Source organism: Arachis stenosperma, chromosome 2 (assembly GCF_014773155.1).
Source record: "Arachis stenosperma cultivar V10309 chromosome 2, arast.V10309.gnm1.PFL2, whole genome shotgun sequence".
Classification (NCBI taxonomy): Eukaryota; Viridiplantae; Streptophyta; class Magnoliopsida; order Fabales; family Fabaceae; genus Arachis; species Arachis stenosperma.
In genome coordinates, this window is record NC_080378.1 from 85,513,332 (window position 1) to 85,534,849 (window position 21,518).

The following is a 21,518-nucleotide window of genomic DNA, read 5'->3' on the forward strand; positions in this document are numbered from 1 at the left end:
TAATTTAAGATAGTATTAGAAGAAATAAAAATTTAATGGTGATGACATGCATTGTTTGGGATAATAGGTGTATTGTAATAGTGGTAAAACTTGTGGTTGAATGAAGGGTAATTTAGTCTTTTTTAAATATATGTGTCTTATTTCTTATTTTTGCCAAACACAATACATAGACATAAATATTTTATGTCCATGTCTTTAATGTATGTGTCTCTGTGTCTATGTCTCATCAAATACATCAACCAAACGGAGCCTTAGCTATTACACTTAAGTCTGTCAGTGAATATGGAACACACACTGCATACTTGGTTTGTCAATGATAGGCATAATATCAAACTGTATTAGGTTACCTAATATGATAATAGGATTCCAGTATAGAATATTGCTTACCCTCTTTAAGATATCGCTCTCTATGTTTTGATAGAGACTGTACTATAGCTCCACGAACATCATGGTGCATGGAATCACAAACAAAAACGAATTCTCACACGCAAAGCTCATCCCTTTATGAGTATTTTGTATAATCCCATCGTTGTAATACACCACCATATTTGTGGTACCCTTGATCACACCACCAACACACTCAAACAACTCTCCTTTTCGTAATGAAATGGGAACGAGCTTTGGCTTATATAGGTAGAGCAACCAACACGCAGGTCACATGTTGAAATAGCAACGAATCAACACTTGACACATGTGTAGCACGACCTATGTGTTAGCCAGGATGTCGCCATGTGGCCAACACGCCCCCACGTGTTGCATCAAATTTTGCCACATAGCCAACATGTGTCCTGCATGCTAAGTCATTACGCTCCTATATATTGTTCCTGCCTTACCTGTAACATCCATTCATCTGTAATTACACCAAATGCTCTCATTTTCAACAAAAATATTAATATTATATTATATAAAAAAAACAACCATTTTTATTTGTGTATTTTTAAAATTTACATTAAGATATTTTTATATTTTAATTATTTATTTAAAATTTTATATATTATTTTATTATAATTTAATTAAACCACCATTGAATCGAATAAATTTCGATAAATCAAAAAATAAAACTGTTCAATAAATGGTTCGATTTCCAGAAACTTGACAAGGGGGCCAGTTGTCATTGTCTAGATCAAATTCCATTTAGTACTTCTGCTCTTTATGTGTAGAGAAAATTACAAAATTGGCCCAGCACTGAGTAAATGTTACTAAATCAACAGCCAACTCAGACTCACGGTACTTTCACAGAAAGTAGCTTCGTTCGGCTATAGGATTCTACTCTCTACTACTAGTGGTGGTACCACTCCCCTCTGGAATTGTACACATGCAGTAAATTTGTAATTTATATGCGCTACTACTACTACATGCAATAAGCTGCAGCCCAGTACAAATTCGGGACCAGTTAAAGCAATTCAAAGCTCTGATCTGATATATTTGTTAGCTCTTCATGCTTTGGATTTAATGCTCATGGCCTATGTCCCTACCATATTAAATTGATGTACTGTCAACATTAGTATATTTTAATATAAAAATATATAAAAAATAAAAAATCAGTTTAGAACAATTGAAAATGATTTCATTTCATATTTTTAATTATTTTATTTTATTTTATATTTATTAATTATTGTTAGAATATTGAATAATATTAAATACAATAAATATATAACTATAAATATTGTATAAATAAAGTTATGAATATTAAAATTAAATAAAATAATTTTATACTATTATTTTACTAATATTAGAATTTGTGTTATTATTAAATCAGTTTTTTTATTATTCTCTCATTATTAAATATATAATAAAATCTTTTTTGAATTTCTTTATGTTTTAAAATAAAATTATATTTAAATTTTTTACTTTCTTTTGACAGAAATTTTTTTACTTAACCGTTATAAGTATAATAAAAATTTAAATTAAAATTTCTATTCATTACTCTTATTTTCGTATTTATTAAACTTCAATTTTATTCTCAATAAATCAATTGTAGCTCTTACTCAGTTTCTATCCATCTACTTTTTCTTCCTGTCAATTGAAAGATGTTTTTTTTTTTGTCGACAATTGAAAGAGTGTTTAAATAAATAGACACTATTTTAAGGACAAATCACGTAAAAAAAATGACATGAAATTAAATTTACGTGAATCTCCTAAATAAAAAATTGTTATGTGAGGAGTCTATTTTTATATAAATCAAATTCAACGAAATTGATTTATAGTTTTAGATTTAAATCGAATTAATTTCATTCGATTTAAGGGATTTTTCGGTAAATCGGATTAAGATCATTTAATTTATAGGCATTTCTAGTAAATCGATCTTACTAGGTTTAATTTACATAGACGAATGGTGCAATAAGATAAATCGAATCATATGAATTCGATTTACCTAGAAACATGATTATAGGGTAAATCGTAACAAATAAATTTGATTTACGTATTAGTAACACCCTTATTAGATCGAATTAATATAATTCGATTTATTGAACGTACGTGCCTAACCTATATAAATGCCAACAATGTTAAATCCTCATTAGAGTGATACTCAATATAGCTACGGAGAATAGTTTTCTAGTTCTTGTACACTACAAAGGCACGAATAACAAGAAAACGCGATCAGGAATAAAGTTTACTGATAAGGATCCGTTGAGCGTCTTTATTAGACTTTAGCTTCTATGAGCCTTATTGATTTTCACAATACCGTATTGCAGAAATCGGGACTGCATGGAATGAAAAGGATCGAGAAGTTATATTATCGAATTCCGATTTCTGTTGTCTTTGGTGGGATAAAGTATGACTTGTTTGTGATAGTCAGTGATGAAGATTTGCAAGTTTTATTTCACTATGATCGCTAATTTTTGGAGAAACTTTGCTGGTTACAATAGCTCGGATGAAATTTCTAACATTGTTCCTATTGTTTTTGCCCTAGTGGACATGGTCTTTTTTCTTGTCTCACTTACAGCAGTACGCGACTCCTTAGTCGGACATCCTCAAGATCTCCGATAGGCACAATGAGATCAAGGTCGCCTTGGAAGCACTTAATGGTGGATGGTGAGCTCCACCTGCTGTTTATCATGCATTCTGTATTAGGCACGTTGCAGCAAATTTTGCGTTGAGTTTCAAAGAAAAGGATGCCATAGGCTCTAGTCAACGCTGCTTATGCGAAGATTGAGGTCGAGTTTGATTATTGGTCACCTAAAATCGCCACTTCTCATAAAAACATACTTTAATGCAACGTATATTACAGACCTGAACATCGATAATGTAATCTACTCAATTTAAATTAAATTAAATTAAACCTAATTAACCTTAATTAACTTAAATTCTAATATAACATACTTAATCTAATATTTAAGATTACAATTAAAAACTTAAACTATAACCTGTCTCGTATTGTCTCGTGAATCTAATTTTTACAAATTAAATTAAATTAAATTGATTTCTTCATAACCTTCTAATGCCTAATTAATCTAACATTTGAAACTTAAACTAAATTAATCAAACATTTGAAACCTAAATCTAATACTTCAAAATCTAACTGATTTAATATCACTAACAATTCTTTACTTCTTAATAAAATAAATTTCATTCATTAACCTCTTCATCGACACTACCAATAATGTGGGCAACTCCATCCAACCAATAAATACGATTCGGGTCATCTTTCATTTTTGCAATTGAAATGTTGTAGTTTTTTCTCCTAAATTTTCTTTAGGACAGGCGTTTTGGGGGGTGAAGTTTGGTTAAATGTAATTGAAAATAAGTAAATTCGAATTCTTTATATAACTATATATATACTAAATCGAATCCATATGATTCGATTTATCACAAACCAATCTTCCTACTAAATCGAAGCCAATAAATTCGAATTACTAAGAACATAGACCACGGTTGTAATTCGAAGCATATATTGTTTCAATTTACTATGGATAAAGAAATATAAATTATAACCCATAATAAATCGAATCTACTATAATCAATTTAAATAAAATCTTAGTAATTCGAATCCTATTAATTCGATTTACTATTACTATATGTAAATCGAATTGAATCAATTTGATTCATATATAAATGTGATCGTAATTGAATCAATTTGATTCATATATAAATGTGATCGAAGACATAAACGTTACGTATTTTGGTTTAGAAAATTCATGTAAATTTATTCTTCAATTGATTTTATTATGTGATTTGTTCTTATTTTAATATAGAATATTTTGTCACAATTCTTGATTTAAGAAAATTTCTTAAATCTAAAGAGTTATTAAAAGAACTTTGAACGTATACTAGTCAAATTAATCATATATTATGTATATTAAAAATTAATTATTGTGTAAGAATATATATTTAATATTTATGAAAAGTTTGCTAATATTACAGTAAAAATAATTTAGCTATTCTACTAAAAAAATTAATTATTTTATTATGTATAAATATATGCTAATATATAATAACTTAATGACCATCTTATTTAATTTGTAAAACACAAACCATACATATTCATATCTTATGTTTGTTTTGAAAATGAAGATTTTTTTTAATTGTTTTTTTAAGTGTAATCTTTTATTATTTAATATCTTTTTTAACGTATTTTTTTTAGTTTTATTAAAAATATATATGATAAAAGATCATATTTAATAAAATAATTAATAAAAAAAGTTTAGTTAATGTGTGTTCTTAGATTATGTTTATTTTTGAAGACAAGATATAAAGACATAGACACGAATATATATGTTCATTGTTTCGTTGTTAAGACACAAAATTAAAGAAGACGTACACATAAGTATCCATAAAATATATGTAATATGTGTCTCTTTAAAATAACAAAACACAAATTTTTTAGTTAAAACACAAATAAAATTATATTTTTAAATTATTTTATTCTTGATATTTTTTTAAATCTTCCTAATGCCATTAGCCTCATCTTTTTCTCTTTTTCTTAGCACATCTTCTTCTTCCAAAAATAAAGACTCCCTTCTCTCTTCTTCTTTATCTTTGTTACTGGTCACCTTCATCCTTCAAGAATAAGGTAGTTCTTTTCTTTCTTTCCTCCCTCTTCCTCTCTTTCACTTTGATACACTATCAACACTATAGGCATGAAGAAAGTTGTGTATGTATACTTGTTTTAGTGTTTATATCTTTATGTTTATGTCTTAATCTTTGTGAGATAGAATTTTTTGTCAAAAATAAAAAAATTCATATTTTTTCAAAAATTATTTTTGAACTTTAATTCTTTAAATACGATTTTTTTTAGAGCAAGTTCGCCGCACCCTCGGCGAACTATAATTTTTATAGAGTTCGCGTGGGGTGCGACGAACTTGCTCTAAATAAAAAAAAAATCATATTTAAAGAATTAAAGTTTAAAAATAGTTTTTAAAAAAATATAATTTTTTTTTATTTTTGAAAAAAACCCTTGTGAGATATGAACCAAACAGAATTTTAGGATACATGTTAAAATTATTATTTTTAAAAAGTTTTAAATATTTTTGTTTTAATGAATGTACAATAATTACATAAAAAAATAAATTTTACACAATTTTTTATAATAAATTCTTTCACTAATAATTTTATGTATTCTTAAACCACATGTTGGTTAAACCTATATAATTTGCTTGGTTAAAGCAATTAACCTCATATACCTAATCAAACCCCTCAAAGACTCAAACATACAGTGTGTAATAAACTACCTTTAATGTTATTATTCAATTTGGCTAATTTAACCAAAGTTAATGTTATCTTGTCCCAAGCGGGCAAAATATTTTTTGACACAATTGGAAATTGGAGTCAACCCCAAAAACAATTTAGTAACGAAACCGGTCAAAAACCAAAAACTAATCAATCAAATTGGTGTAGTTTTTTCAATGGTTAATTGATTTAAAATATTAAATCACAAAAAGAAATTATTTAAAATATATTATATATATTATTTTATTTTATTTTATTTTATTTTATTTTAATTAAATTTTTAAATTTTTAACTCTATTAATTGTTTGACCACATTGATTTTTAGAACTTTACTTATTAGTAAAGTTGTGAGAATCAGACCGATTATAGGATCGGGTCGATTATTAAATCGGTCGAGTAACTAATTTAATGGTTTAATAATCTAATCGGAATTGAATTGTGGTTGAACTGATTTAATTAAATATACACTAAAATTATAAAAAATTAATATATAATTTTAAATATTTAAATTCAATAATTTCTATGCTAATAAATTTTAAAATTTGATAATTTTACACAATAAATTATCCATAATTTATCATTAAAAGTTTATAAAAAACTTCAAACATCAAAATTTATAACTAAAGAAAATCAAAATACACATAAATGACAAACACAAAATATTTTACCACCAAAAGAAATAACATTGAACAAACAAATTTTTGAAACAAATTGATTTACACAAATTCAAACAAATCAACCTCCATAATCAATTAGTCTCAATTCTCACAATAGCACGAAACACAAAATTACCCAAACTCTTTGCTAACGCTGTTGGCGGCAGCATTAGCACCGGCCTTATCAAAGGCACCGTATTTGAAAACAAAATCATCCTTCACTTGCTCCAGAAACGCAATAGGAATCTGCCTTTCAGCAGATTCATCCGCAACAACATAGTAAGCTGAAAAACGACAATGTAGCATTTTAAATTACTCAAACACAATGAGAATTCTCTTTAACAGTCATCTGAGCAAAATTGCATACATATATACACAAAATTAAATCAGAGAAAAAAGTTCTAGAGAGAAAAAGAGAGGAACCGACTGAAGCCGTTGTCGACGAGGAAGTTGAAGGTGTGGTTGTCGTAGTTGTAGGTGAACTTGTTGGAGGAAGGAAGTTTCTGGAGGCACTGGAAAGGCAATGGTGTTGAAGTTTGAATTCAGATATTTCTAGCCCATTTTTCTTCTTCTTTCTTCAGATTCAAGATCATATCTGAGTAGTAATATAAAGAAACCCGTGGTTTTGCTTCTTCTGGTTTTGTCTAATCGAATTGCTTATTAACTAACGAACATTTCTTTCTACTTTTTCTTTTGAAAGGGAAGATGATAGAGACAATAAAAAAGCAAATAGCAAATTCATATTTAAGATGACCAGACAATGCCGATAGAAGATTCGAACTATGAGGGTGGCAAAGGAGAGAGACTGAGGGAGGTGGAGTTCCTTCTGCTCGTTGGAGGAAAATAGGAAATTAGGGTTGGAAGGAAAAGGGATTGAGGAAAGTGTTTGTAGGGGACTGGGTTAGTGGGTTCCAGTTTTCTTTTTTTTTTTCTAGTGTCAAAATCATGTCATTTCTGGGACAGATGACAAAACTGGAACTTGAAAAAATTCGGTCAGTTTGCCAGTTAACTGTCGATTCAACTAGTTTTTTAACTTATTTTTGTAAAGTAGTTTTAAAAGTCAACCAGACCGGCTAGATGACCAATTTTTGGTTAACTCGATCAAACTAGTCGATTCGGTCTAATTTTCAAAATCTTGCATATTAGACAATTTAAAATTTTTTTATAATAAAATAAAAAAATATTTATTTTCAAATAAAAATTATTATAATTTTAATTTCACCAATATTATTATTTCACTTTAATTGAAATAATTCATATATATTCACTAATATTATATGTGGTAGTATACATATACAAATGAGAAAAATATTTAGTTGTTGCTTTGTCTTATTTTTCATATCAAACTTCTTTATATATGGACATACAAAAATTAAAATTTCAAATATAATTAACTTTAATTTTATCTTAATAAACTGAACTTTTCTCTTAAAAAATTTAACCGCCTAAATATTAATGGATTTGTCACAACAATATGTTACATTTGTTTACTTGAAGCAATCAATCAACCTCTTATACCTAATCAAACTCCTCAAAGGCTCAAACATACATTCTGCAATAAACTACATTTAATGTTATTATTCCATTTGGATAGTTTAACTAAAGTTAATGCTATCTCTATCCAAAATTCCAAATAAGAGCAAAATGTTCTTAAACACAATTGGAACAACACAATCAAACTTGGTGAGAGTGAGACTCGTAACCTTCAGAAAGATTTCAGCTCCGATTCATGAAAAGATCATATGTACAAGTAAGATCATCCACACTCTTAATCACACATCATAAAAGAGGAGGTAATAAAAAAAAAACCATTTATCTTTTCTAAAAATTTAGAACAGAAATAAAAGCAAACTGAAAAAATAAAAATAAAAATGAGAACTATAACGATGATCAGAAAATATCAAGAATTTCCAAAATGAAATTATTGCAGAGAGGGCAGTTCCCTCTGTTGACCCAAACCTCCCTGGAGCACAGCCTGCAGAACGTGTGCCCGCAGGGTATAAAAGCCGCACCTCTATGCCTCACCATGCACACGCAGCAGTTACGTTCCACGATACTCGCCCCTTCTTCTTCGCACTTTTCTTCTACACATTCAATCACATCTTCAAAATCAGCATTGCTCATTCTGTAACTCGAAACTTCGAATCCCGTTTCCATGTCCGTTTCCTCCAACAAATCCATTAGCGACACGCCAACCGGTCCCACCACCGCGACTTCCGCCGGGATTTCAGTGTCTGCGGCGGCGGCAGTAGCAATGGCGTCGTTTTGCTGTCGGTGAGTCGTCGCGTCTTGCTGAGTCAACTCGTCCGGATCGATGCGCGCTTGCAACTCGGACAGGTTGGTATCAATATGATTGTTGCTGCTGCTGCTGTTGTTGTTGTTGTTGTCGTTGTTACTGGAATTGTTTTCATTACTGTAATTTGATCTTGAATTGAGTACGAGCTTGAATCTAAGCTTGTCCATGAAACTGAAGGATTTTCTAGATTTGCGGTCCGCTGTGGTGATGTTGTTGTGTTTATCTTCGCGGAGGATATCTACGAGGGTTCGGCTTTGGCTCAACTCGCAGCTTTCAGAATCGGCAGTGGCGGCGGTGGTGTCTGCGGCGGCGGCAGAGACGGCGGTGACACTGTCGTGAAGGATCAAATCTGCTAGGGAGGTGGTTTTGCCAGCGGTCATTTGATCATAAAGTGTTATCCTCCGGCGACCTTCCATTTTCCCAGGAAAATTGGTTGTTAGTTTCCCGGGAAAATCAAAGAATGAATTTTCACGAAAAATGAACAGATTATGCCAATAGCGGATACTTTTGATGTTTTTTTAAAAAAAAAAATTAACGAGTGAGAATGGGTTTCTGAGAATGGAATGGGGATTATTTTCTTCAATGAAGAGAAACTTATGGGCTGAAATTTTTCTCAGGAAAGTTCGGAAGGTTTGCAAATTTTGGAGTAATTGAAGAATTGAGAGGAGCGATGAGTCAACGTTAATGTTGGGAGAAGTTTCTTTTTCTGAGTAGACAGGAAAAGAGAAAGAGAACTAATCAAATAAAGGAAAACGATGCAGGGAGGAAAGGGAAATTAACAACTGGTGTAGTAGAAAACGTTTCTGAAAAGAAAATTAAAGGTAAATAAATAAATAAATGAATGAAATAATGAATAAAGGAAACTTACTATTAAATTTTTTATTTGGTGTGGGACCATTCAATCATAAAGAGAAGCAAAGCAAAGACAAAAATAAAAGCGAGATTAGCATTTTCTTGGATACCTAGGGTCAGGAATGGATAGAGAGATCACAAAGATGCCATACCCCATGTTTTATATAATTTAATTAAGAATAGACAATCATTCAGACAGAAATTAATTTATTAATGGATGAAAAAATAGTGATATGCAGTTTTATTGGTGTATGGTGTGTAATTTACATATGTGAATCTGTTATAGTCAGTCTAAAAATGTAGGTTATGTTTTGGCTAAAATAGAAAAAACAAAAGTTGCAATAGCTAAAAACTCAGGTTACCTATGATGTATGGACACTGACACGGACACGGAATACGATACGATACGGGACACGCCGACACGCAAATTTTAAAATTTTAGATGATATGGGGACACGCATACATATAAAATATGAAGTATTTTTTAGATAAATCGAAATGATATTTTGATATTTTATTGATATTAAAATATAAATTAAAATTTTTAATTATTTTTAATGTCTTATTTTAATTATATTAAGTATTTAAAATATTTTTTATTTTAATAATTAATAATATATATTATATCTAAATTTATTTTAAGAATATATGTTAAGAATAAGACTGGACACGCTGACACGTGATGGTATTTAGATGTGTCTAGGTGTGTCCGGAGAAAAATTTTTTATTTTTTATTAAGACACGGTTGGACACGGCAGACACGCTTGTCGGACGAGTGTCCGTGAGTGTCGTGTCCGAAATGTATCCGACACGCATATACGATAACTCAGCGAAGTGTCCGTGCTTTATAGCAGGTTACGTTTGTCATGGAGGGATATCTAAGTCTCGAAATGTGTCTTAACTCTCTACATGCAGACATGACCTGTTGTATTGACCGCCTTAAAACTCAACAAACACAGGTTGCGTTTGTCAGCCGGCAGACATAAATCGCAGGTTGCGATTATCAAGTGTCCTAGCTGCATGGACAACACGTATTGGAGAAGGGTTCAAAACAGATCTTTATAATGAAAAATGCAGGTGAAATAGCAACAAAAAGGATAAAAGAAAGGTGAGGATGGATTCCAGTGGGACATTGCATTACAAGAAAGGAAGGTTATGCACTGAGGAGTTGGAAAAAGTGTGGGAGGAAGAAGAAGAATAGAAGGTTTAGGATTTAAGATAGTTTATAAGAAAAAATAGCTCGTAATTTTATGTTACCTGAAAAATACATTATTGAATATTTATATCATTCTCAATTGATAATTTTTTTTAATTTTATAATGAATAAATATATTTATTTATATTTTATTTATTTGTGTTTGAACTAGTAATTTTATTATTATTATTATTATTATTATTATTATTATTAAACTGTTATTATTATTATAATATTATTGTTATTATTATTAGTCACGTTGTTAATAATAATAATAATAATAATAATAATTTATTTGTTTTTAATATTTTATTATTATCTTTAATAATTTATTATTATTTTTCAAATAATAATATTGTTTAATAAATTGTCATTATCTTGTTTTTATTAATAAAATATGTTAATAATTGTTATTATTATTTATTAATATTTTATTAACAAAGTATTTTTTTAAAAAACAAAAAATGATACAGATCATATTGTTGTTATTGTTGTTGTTGTTGTTGTTGTTGTTGTTATTGTTGTTGTTGTTGTTTTCGGTTTATCGGAGTAGTTATTATGATTAGTATAATGTTAAATGTTTATAATAATGTCTATAATAACATTTTATCACAACTATAAAATTGCTTAATATAGATAGATTTACAGATAGAATTAGTCTTTATTACAGATGAATTTTTGGTTATCGACGGATTTTATTCCTCTGTAAAAGCTTCGACTGAAATTATTTACCGACGGATTTTTACTAGTTACCGACAGATTTTTTTTCGGTAAATTCTCCCCTCCATTTCCCTGAAATGTCAAACTTTCTGACCGATTTTTCGTCGGTAATTAGAGATGGATTTTGCGACAGATTTTTCGTCGGTAATTACAGACAGATTTTCTGACAGATTTTCTGTCGGTAATTACAGACAAATTTTTCGACAGATTTTCGTCAGTAATTGGCAACAGATTTTTAACAGATTTTCCGTCTATAATTTGAACCTTGGAAAATCATCCCACACTCTGAATACAGACAGAAAATTCGTCTGTAAATCCGTCAATAAGGTAAAATAGATTTTTTTAGATTTTTTCATTGCAAAATAAACTTATTTTCATACAAAATAAATATAAATTTAATACAAATTTTTATCTAATTTGTATTCAAATATTTATAACATTTCAAAAAATAAACAAATTCATCGTATTATCAAACTAAAAGAAAAGTACTATAAACAAGCAAGTCAATATAATTCAAAACATAAACAAAGTGTTTTGATACATCAACTATAATAATAAGTAACAAACATACATCAACAAAGTGTATTGAGTAAATTAAAAGTTGTTAATGGGTATCTAAAGGGCTCTAAATGATTTTCTTCATACTAGTAAATTAAAAGACCTATGTTGCAAGCAACTCCTATTCAATTTCCTAACTCATTTGAACAATTTTTGCTGCTCTAATAATTAATAGATGAAGTTGGTGAAGGAGGTCCTGTGTTAATTCCACTTATCTCATGTGCAAAATTCACTTTACTTGCTCTTTCTGCTGCTTCTTCTTCTTCATCATCACTGCTTTCCTTAAAAGAAAACTTTGCCTTCTTGTTCCTCCACTTATCCTTCTTCAGATATATTTTGTAGCCAGCCCATGATGACACTATTTGTTTCAAAAACCACATGTTATAAAACACCATATAATGATTTAATGAAATATACACAAAAATAATTATTCAGATAAGATAATGTGGCACACAAAAGTATTCAAAAAAAGAAAAGATTTGATTATTATTCGTATATGGCAACATGATCTTTCATTTTGCATTTAGATTCTATCTTTTAAATAATGAACACAAAAGTTTTGTATCTTATTCCTATAACTAAATGAATTGTTATTATGTCTACTATTTCTACATTTCTGACATCGTAGTGGTAATATAAATTGTGATCATTATTCTGAGATAAGGAACAGAATTACCTGAGAGAGGTTGAAAGTTGTGGTGGGGACAACCAACATAATTTTGAGATAAAGAACAGAATTTCCACACCATTTGAAGATCCCTGAATCAATGACACAAATCAAGTGTATGGCTTATAGCTAGTTATGCACAATAAAGTATGTGTGTCATATGGTATGGAATGGGAGTCTAAGTTTCCTTACCTCTGCATCTGCCATTTTTTCATCGTTATCTTTTTGAACTGAGCTTTTTCTCACTGCCTTTCAGACCAAGCTTTTTTCCTTCCTCATCTCTTAGGAGCTAAAGTAAAATGCCTAGAGTGAGAACATAGACCACACATTTTCGTAAAGCAAATATTAGAACAACCAGAATTTTCATCGTTATCTTTTTGAACTGAGCTTTTTGGTATAAGTCTCATAATGAATGAGATAACCATTAGAATCAATTCAGTGAAAAAGTGAATTAAAAGAACCACCTTCTGATATGAAGAATGAATGTCTTAGCATTAATACACGCAGCAAGTAACGAAATCAAAATAATTGTATTCCTCTACCTGAGCCATGGTCAATCATTATGTGCATGCATCTTCTGATGGCAGAACAAGACTCGGTCAATATAGTTGGGTATTTCATGCTTGGTCAATTTGTCATCTAAATCTGCCTGACTCCTGGGTCCATCTAAAATTAAATTTGGTTAGCTATGAAGGATAATTAAGAACACAACCAACCTAGCATAAATTTCGAGACCAATTCATACATAATCATAGTTTATTAGATGACCAGTTTGAGAGTTAGAACCTGTTTGGTATGCATATATAATAATGATTTATAGAATTACAGTTAAACAATCAATCTGATTGAAACTATGGTGCTCAGAACTTAATCTCAAAAACTACTACAGTGTAATTGTTTTTACACTCTTCCATTATATTATCTACCAAAAAACTTTAGAGATAGCACAAATAATAAAAAATCAAATCAGGAAATCAATTTAGAGATAGCACAAATAATTAAAAACCCAATTAGGAAATCAAAGTTCCTGGAGGACACCCCAAATCGAAGGAACTGCATTTTGTACCATTTTGATCAATTTATCAGATGAGAAACAGTACTATATTCACATCATTCCTCAAATCAGATATTTGAATGCTAATACTTACGATTTTTGACTTTAAGTCCAAGCCCCAGAGACTATTATGTGAAGTCTTACTCTTAAGGCTGGTCTTAAGCTGTATTTGTTGACAACTTTTGAAAACTAATCTTAGTACTGTCTTTTGCCTTACCTATATACTTCTCTGCTCAAAACCATGAAAGAAGTGCAAACCTAGAGTATCAGAATAAGAGAAGGCAACACTCATCAGAAAAAAACAACATCTTTCACTTTTATCACTCAGACATGCTATTCTATAACAATTAAGGCTCTCCATGTTTTTTGTCTTAAAACCTGATGATTGCAAGGTACAGAAAATAGAGAAACAAACAAATAAATCCAAGGTCTTAGTAATTTTGAATATGTTAAACATACCGAATCCAATTTTATATTCATAAATGATAAAATTTTTTTAACAAAAATAACAATTGTTTACAGATCCAATTACTTCAGGTTTGAAGGTTTTCTTAAAAACTTCAAAACCAATTTACGCATTTCAACATTCAACTAAAACCGAATAGTTTAACGTTATTGTATGGCCTTGGTTAGCTCGAATAAGTAGCACCCCCATTTTTTTCTATAAGGCTAAAGTGATGTTTATTATCCTTTCGAATAGCTTGACAATAAACATAAGATCATTTAGAATAAAAGGTCTTCCGTTAATACTTAATACATATGAAAATGGAAGACATCAAAAGCTTATGGATACAATAACAATACATAAAGAAAGATAAGCCATAGATATTATGTGGTAGTAAGTAAAGAAAGAGTGGGTTAGACATGACCAGCTACAATCAGCATGTCAATCCTATCCAATTCATTCAACTATAGATTTATAATAGTGTTAGTTGCAAAGGGATGGATCAAGAAATTCTCAAAACTATATTGTGACTGCTTTTACAATATCAAACTAGTATCACTCTGCAACAAAAGATATATAAAAGGAAACTCTATAAAGCTGATATAGGATAACAGGAATAGAAGGCTAAATCGAATTACAAGAAAACTCCATAATTAAGGAATGCCTGGTGAACAGCTGGTTTCAGGGCAAAAATCTGGAAAGACAATAATACAAAGAAAGTAAAGAGTCAATTGAAAAGCCAGTTGATTTAAGTTTGACTGGAAAAGCCAGTTGATTGATAAAGGGAAGAGCTATATTAAGCATGCCTGATATTTTATCTCTGGTGTCAATTGAAATTTAACCTGGTTTATTTGCAAAATAAATTCACTGATCATTGACAAATGTAAGCTCTAAAAGAGGAAACATATTGACAAGTTCCAAAGACAACAAAAATGAAAAAAAATAAATATAAATAGTAAAAGGATTAGAAAATTCATCAATAAAATATTATAAAGTAGAACCATGCACACAAATAAAGAGTCTGCCATAATAAAACAAGATCACTGATAAATAACACTTTCCAGCAAAAGAATCAAAGTGCATTTTTGTAAAATAAATACCTATCTTCTTGTAATAGCTTAATTCTTTGTCCCATTTCAGCAGCACTCAATTGTTCCTCCGAAACGACTTATGCAGCTTATCCATGCTTGCTAAGGGCAATACCTGCTCAAACAAAGCAGACAACACATTGGAAGGCTATAGAAAACAAATAAATGAAATTGATAACTCCAAATTTGCTTCATATGATCAGATACTTTCATATTGAAAATAAAACTGGATGATGAAAATTGAGAAAAAGGGGGAAAGACACTGCAATGTTTGGAAACGTGAAATTGGTAACTGCATGATGCATCATTTTTTTATCTAGCAAATGTTACAAAAGTAATAATATATAATGCAATCAATGTGAAGGCATAGAAATAGAATGATTTATAAATGTAGAACTTAAGCTGAATGGCAGTGTGCCACAATTCAATTGTACAAAATATAGTCACTAAAGCCCTCAGATGGACAGTTAAAAGCTAAATAAAAGAGAAAAGACCTATATTGTCATTCCATGACAGAGAAACTTACCCATTAGTTCCCGGCAAACATGAAGATCTGAAAAGGTTTCTAATTTGAATATATAACTTCCCTGGAACAACATTTTTAATTAAAGTTCATCCAGCATGAGAAGACATTAAAAATTTCAAAACAATTTAATACTAAGTGAACTATAGTATACAAAACAAAATGGAACAACAGCAGAAAGGAGTAGCAATAGGTTAAAATAAACCAATGAAACACCGGTGAATGGGTGAGGTTAAGCCATGGTGGTTTGTTTGATCCCTCTTTAGTGTGTTTATGACCTAAATCACCAGTCATAACAAGAACAGGAAGGAACAAGAACATGCATGCAAATTCCAGATAAAAAATCTCAATAATTCAGATATATAGTTATAAACGAATTTCATTCTATGTCATAATCATAGAAATTGTTATGTTTCAGATTTCACAAATTACAAAAATATAGAAAATTCATACGTTAGAATTTAGAAACTCGGTTCTTTGCAGCAGCAATAGGGAATGGACAGGGCTAGGGCTAGGGATAATGAAATTAGAACAGAATCACAATGAAAGGGGTTAGGGATATGGACGAGAAGGAGGCGGAGGCCTTCCTGAACTAACAGTGACGAGAAGAGATGATGACAAATCTCCGGCGAGGAGAGAAGAAGCAGCGACGAGAGTGGTGCTGGAAGGAGCTCGTAAGACAAGAGCACGGCAGAGAGAGCTCGTGTGACGGTAGCAATGAAGGGAGCAAACGCGATGAGGGCGATGTAGGGAGCTTGTGCGACACGAGTGGTGGCGGCGACAGCGGAGGACGTCACATCTTCAATGGAGAGAGAGAAGGTAGGGAGTAATTCAACGAAAACATGAAAAAGTGAAATGAAGCATTGGGAGTTTCGGTAACCTAACTCCTTATTTTAACATTTTCGACGGAATATTTTAAATTACAGATAGATTTTCTGTTTGTAAATTTAATAAAATGCAGCGTTTTTATTCATTTAATTACAGACGGATTTTTCGTTGGTAACCATTTTCCACGGAAAAAAAAATTAAATTTTCTGACAAAATAATCGACGGATTCTCTTTTATGCTAAATCATTTTTTTGTTCCTGACAAAAAATCCCTCGTAAATATCTGTAATAACTAGTTTTCTAGTAGTGTATGATACTGTTAGTTATGCTATTATTATTATTATTATTATTATTATTATTATTATTATTATTATTATTAGGGGGATTATTATTATTATTATTATTATTATTATTATTATTATTATTATTATTATTATTATTAGGGGGTCCCACAGTTTCAAAATACACATAAACCGCTGATGGGTCCCGCAATTTATGTTGATAACGAATTTGTATAATACCCTCACTATCATAATGTAATGCTTCCGGCTGTGCCACTCTGATAGCCCGAACAATACGTCGGCTTTTTAAGATTATTTAGTACTAAAATATGAACCTGTTTTAAAACTTAAAACCGTATAACCTTTCAAAAAACTTTTTGTTGAAAACATAAATACATACTCCAATAACCATATATAACACTTAATAAGAACATATATATAAACTTATATAATATTGACTTACAAGCATTACCTAATACAATTCCTATCCCTCTTACAAAATGTATAAAGATAAAGGCGATAAAAAAAATATAATATCTAAAACAATACAGTACATCATATAAACAGAAAACAGAATGAACTCTTTGTGACTTCCTTGTCCATATCATGAAAAGAAAACACCTGTAGGGGAGTGAAAACATCGTCCTCGAAAAGGGTTCTCACTATAGGGTTACAAAATAACTATAATAGGATACGTGAAAATGAAATCATTTTAAAGAATAGTGATTAATAACCACCTTATGTATCTTTACAAAACCGAAGATTTATATTCAAGCAAAATCCAGAATCCTTTTTAAAATAGAAAACTGTTAATTCTAAAAATAAAATCCAAGGGCCTTTTTAAACTTTTTCCTAGACAGCATGAATGACCAAACTGTTCCAAGCATAGGTTAATTAAGTCTATGTTGAACCAGTTTAGTTTTTCATACTTTTCTAAACTAAAAACACAAACCAAGTACGGCCTTCGGCCCATATCATAACCAACCACGGCCCTAGCCCCAAACAATTCAAACAATAGCCAATCCAACCAATTTTCAGTCACAAACACAAGTAGGAATGTTCAAGCACAAACAGGCAGTTACATCAAGTAGAGCAATTAGCAATTAAACATAATTATACACATAGGCAATTCAATTACATTATGCACACCCAATCAATGTCACATAGATGCATATGATGAATGCCTGTCCCATGGCTGATGAGTCTCATCTGTCGGTTATCAAGCCAACCCGACAAGTCCGGTTTGCTAAATCTTTGGACTATCTTCTCGCCCATCCCCATGAGTCTATGCATAGCTTTTTCTCATATATATATATATATATATATATATATATATATATATATATATATATATAAAATCGCTCAATGGGGTTACCATTCCAGGGAATTTATACGTGCCCGGTCACCCTTACGTCGTAGGGTCAACAAAGTATCGAGTCTCAATCTGGAACACGTGGTGGCAAGCCACGGTACTTTACCCAGGAAAACTCGTATCTCAGATAAAAGAAGTACAAAAGCCACATATTCATTTATTCATAATCATTTCTGCACTTCATTAAATAATTCATATCAAATCAATCATCATTCAAGGCATAAGTCACTTTTTCTCAAATCTCTTTACTTTGAAACCAAAATAAATCCATCTCAGTCTTAATTCTAAAATCCTCATGTCTCAAATTATTCCAAGTTCATAATCCACTTTTTCTTTAAAAAAATCATATCAAATAGGAATTCTTTTTGAAAAGACTCGAATCCTTTACTTTTAAAATCACCCGTTTAACTATTTTAAATTAGAGTTATTAATTAACAACCTTGGCAAAGACTCAAGACTCTAGGAAAGAATAACCTACCTCATTTCTTAAATTCTTTAGAAATTCCCGAAATCATAGTTACTTAATTTGAAGTCAATTGAGATGGAGACTTAAAACAAAACCAAAGCATGTTTAAAACACTACGTTCCAAATCAATTCCATTTCATTCTTAAATCGGTAACCTTCCCAAAGACCAGGAATGGTTTAATCTTGCTAAATCAAAATTTAAAGAGTACTTTAAAAGCAAAATGAACTTTATTAATCAAAGTTCAATTTCTTTTAAAATCCACTAAAAAGTCTTCCAAAAGTACTTCTTTAATCAAACTTAAAAACATAGGTTCTTTCATATTTAAATCAATCTTAAACATAAAAACTTCCCGTAAACAGATTAAACTGGAAATATCTATTTCTTCACAAATCAAGAACCAAGCAATGGAACCTCTCAAATTCATTCTTTTTCTAAATCACATTTTAAAACAGAATCTTAATTTTCATAAAAATTCGGCAGCATCTCCCCTAAAACCTGAATTTTGCCACCCTTTTTGGGTCCCAACCAAACCATTCCGTAGCCCTTTCCACAGCTCAAAGCCAAATCAGTTCAAAATCAGGCTGAATTCAAAAGTGTATGCCATTTTCATATTTCAAAAAAACAACTCAAACTCAAATTAATCTCTAACATATTAAACTCAATTTCAAAACTTTAGAAGAGATAACTTCAAAGGAACACTTTAGAACAGTCCGTTTCACAAAACCAAACAATCATCCAAACAAACAAGCATTCACATCCATTCAAGACAACCAAACAACACATAAGACTTATACAATCACCAAAGATACATTTTCTCACATCAATATCTATATATAATAATTCCAATTTATAAAGTATAGTTTCTGAAAAAGGCCTCTACCTCGACAAGTCAAACCCAAAACCCAAACATTGTCAATGAAACCCTTTTCTCTTGGCGTGCAATCCGCGACAGCTGCAACCACAGCAACTCTAATCTCGACACACAAGAATCAAAACTCAATCCTAAAGCATTAACGTTGCAAGGACCTTAGAAATATATAACAGAATAGCAACTATAGAGGTTCGGGACGAGGAACAACTTACTGTACTTTCAAATAAGTAAGAGAACAGAGTAGTGGCAGCTCCGGTGACAATGCAGCAGCTTGATGTCGTATGCCACAGACATAGAACTCAACATGCAAGACCCGGAACTCGATCCTATGACACCAAAACCTTATATCCTTAACAACTTAAAACAGAAAATACTAATTTCAAAGGTTCCGGAGCGAGACACTTACCCTGACAAGGAAGAACGACTGTACTGAATAGCGATAACTCCGATGGTGGTTTCGGTGATCACGGCCATGTTCCCAGTGACCCAAATGGCGGTGGAGCAGCTTTTCACGGCGACAAGAGCTTCTACGACAGCGACAGTTTTCCACGGTGGCTTTGCTCGATGGTGACGGACCCAAAAGGGGCGGAAATCACACGCGTAGCTGCAACCCGTGATGATGACGATGGCAGCGGATTTGCACAGTGACGACAGAAGCTTCGATGACAGTGACCCGCCGCCTTCTCTCCTTCGCATTTCTGTTCTCGATGGCGACGTAGTGTGGTGGCGGCGTGACGGACGATGGCAACGGAGGAGGTGACACGACGGTGGCGGTGAGCGTAGCTCCTCCTCCCCTGGCGCTCTCCCTCTCCTACGGGTCTCCCTCTTCTATCGCAACCCTCACTCTCTTGTTCCATTTCTTTCCTTCCTTTTTTCCTTTCTTTCTTTAGTTTTTCTGAAGCTATTAGTTATTGAGTTTTGGGGAAGGAGGGTTAGTGGCGGCGGGTAAAAAGAAACAAGGAAAAGAAAAGATAATGATGAGGTCAAAGAAGAAAATTGATATTCAAAAGAAGCATGCATATTGAATTATGATTTAATAGTTTATTAATCTTTACTTTCTCTTTAATAGTTTAAAGGTTAGTAGTCTTCTTGTTTAATACACATAGCATATCGTATTTATATTAGATATTTGTTTAGTTAAAATTTATATAAATATATAGAAGAAAACAATTTTGGTATCCATCATCTTATTAAGATAGAAAAATTAGGATTTTGTTTAGTTAGGATTTTGATTTGAGAATTTTGGACTAAACTGGAGTTTGATAATTTTAATAAAATTAGAGTATATCGTATTAATTTAAAATCTAATTTAATCCCTTAAAAATATTATTTAATTATCAATTTGCTAATTGGCTTTTTAATAAAGTATTTTAATTTAAAATTCTAGATAATATAATTAATGCTCTTTGTCTATAAAAACTAAAGTATTAAATTTTAAAATTTCAATTATTTAAACTAAGTCATATAAAATTCTTATACTTTTATAACTACTAAGTTTTATAGTTTAAATATAGAAAATTATTCAATAATTATAAAATTAAGTAAAAATTCTATTTTAATTATTAAAACTTGGTTTAATTACTTTTAATAAAATAATTTTTAAAAATAAAGTTTTTAATGAATAATAAATTGAAATTAGTTTATAATAAGATTTTTTCAAAAATTCTGGATTTTACAATTTGACTTGAAATCGTGGTAAGGACTAAGGATTCCACAGTTTTTGTGTGAACGAAAAATAAACATAAACCGTAGAAGGGGTCCACAGTTTATGCTTGCACCAAATTCCACCGTATATAATTAACCCAAATTTAGAAATTATTCGCCATCATTTAGATATATTATTTGTTGCATTGCATATATCTATTTAAGTTTATGATTGGCTTCAATTCTTTTTTTCATCAAGTATTAATGGATTTATAAACATTCAATAACATGAATAACATGAATGCATACATGCCACATTATCACTCATCAGT

General features: G+C 30.7%; 2 protein-coding genes and 1 pseudogene across 12 annotated transcripts; all 3 read right to left on the minus strand.

Moving 5' to 3' along the window:
* Positions 1 to 6,458: 6,458 nt before the first annotated feature.
* On the minus strand, positions 6,459 to 7,001 carry LOC130963102 (vesicle-associated membrane protein 722-like; annotated as a pseudogene).
* Positions 7,002 to 7,986: 985 nt separating this feature from the next.
* Positions 7,987 to 9,407, minus strand: LOC130961689 (uncharacterized). Its single transcript, XM_057887673.1, has one exon. It carries the CDS (start codon positions 9,036 to 9,038, stop codon positions 8,217 to 8,219), a length of 822 nt encoding a protein of 273 aa, XP_057743656.1. The 5' UTR covers positions 9,039 to 9,407; the 3' UTR covers positions 7,987 to 8,216.
* Positions 9,408 to 11,883: 2,476 nt separating this feature from the next.
* On the minus strand, positions 11,884 to 20,524 carry LOC130961145 (uncharacterized). Of its 11 annotated transcripts, none has more exons than XR_009079375.1 (9): positions 19,949 to 20,068; positions 19,552 to 19,868; positions 15,728 to 15,788; positions 15,214 to 15,316; positions 13,763 to 14,955; positions 13,157 to 13,280; positions 12,807 to 12,903; positions 12,624 to 12,706; positions 11,884 to 12,305 (listed from the first exon to the last, which is right to left on the minus strand). XR_009079375.1 is itself a non-coding variant. In XM_057886859.1 (9 exons), the coding sequence occupies exons 1-5, from the start codon at positions 20,236 to 20,238 to the stop codon at positions 15,304 to 15,306; spliced, it is 567 nt and encodes a 188-aa protein (XP_057742842.1). In that variant the 5' UTR covers positions 20,239 to 20,524; the 3' UTR covers positions 11,886 to 12,305; positions 12,624 to 12,706; positions 12,807 to 12,917; positions 13,079 to 14,955; positions 15,214 to 15,303. The 11 variants fall into 11 exon arrangements, 8 of the variants coding, with proteins under 8 accessions (XP_057742842.1, XP_057742840.1, XP_057742847.1 ...); XR_009079374.1 differs by having other exon boundaries at positions 12,807 to 12,917; XR_009079373.1 differs by having other exon boundaries at positions 12,807 to 12,917; positions 13,157 to 14,955; positions 19,552 to 19,673; positions 19,755 to 19,868; positions 19,949 to 19,958.
* Positions 20,525 to 21,518: the final 994 nt, after the last annotated feature.

Coding starts and splice junctions, on each gene's coding strand:
- LOC130961689 (XM_057887673.1), bottom strand. CDS start 9,038: ATGGAAGGTCGCCGGAGGATAACACTTTATGATCAAATGACCGCTGGC.
- LOC130961145 (XM_057886859.1), bottom strand. CDS start 20,238: ATGCGAAGGAGAGAAGGCGGCGGGTCACTGTCATCGAAGCTTCTGTCG. Junction 19,869..19,948: donor AGTCGTTCTTCCTTGTCAGG/GTAAGTGTCTCG, acceptor TTGGTGTCATAG/GATCGAGTTCCGGGTCTTGC. Junction 15,789..19,551: donor TTTGGGTTTGACTTGTCGAG/GTAGAGGCCTTT, acceptor ATGTTGTTCCAG/GGAAGTTATATATTCAAATT.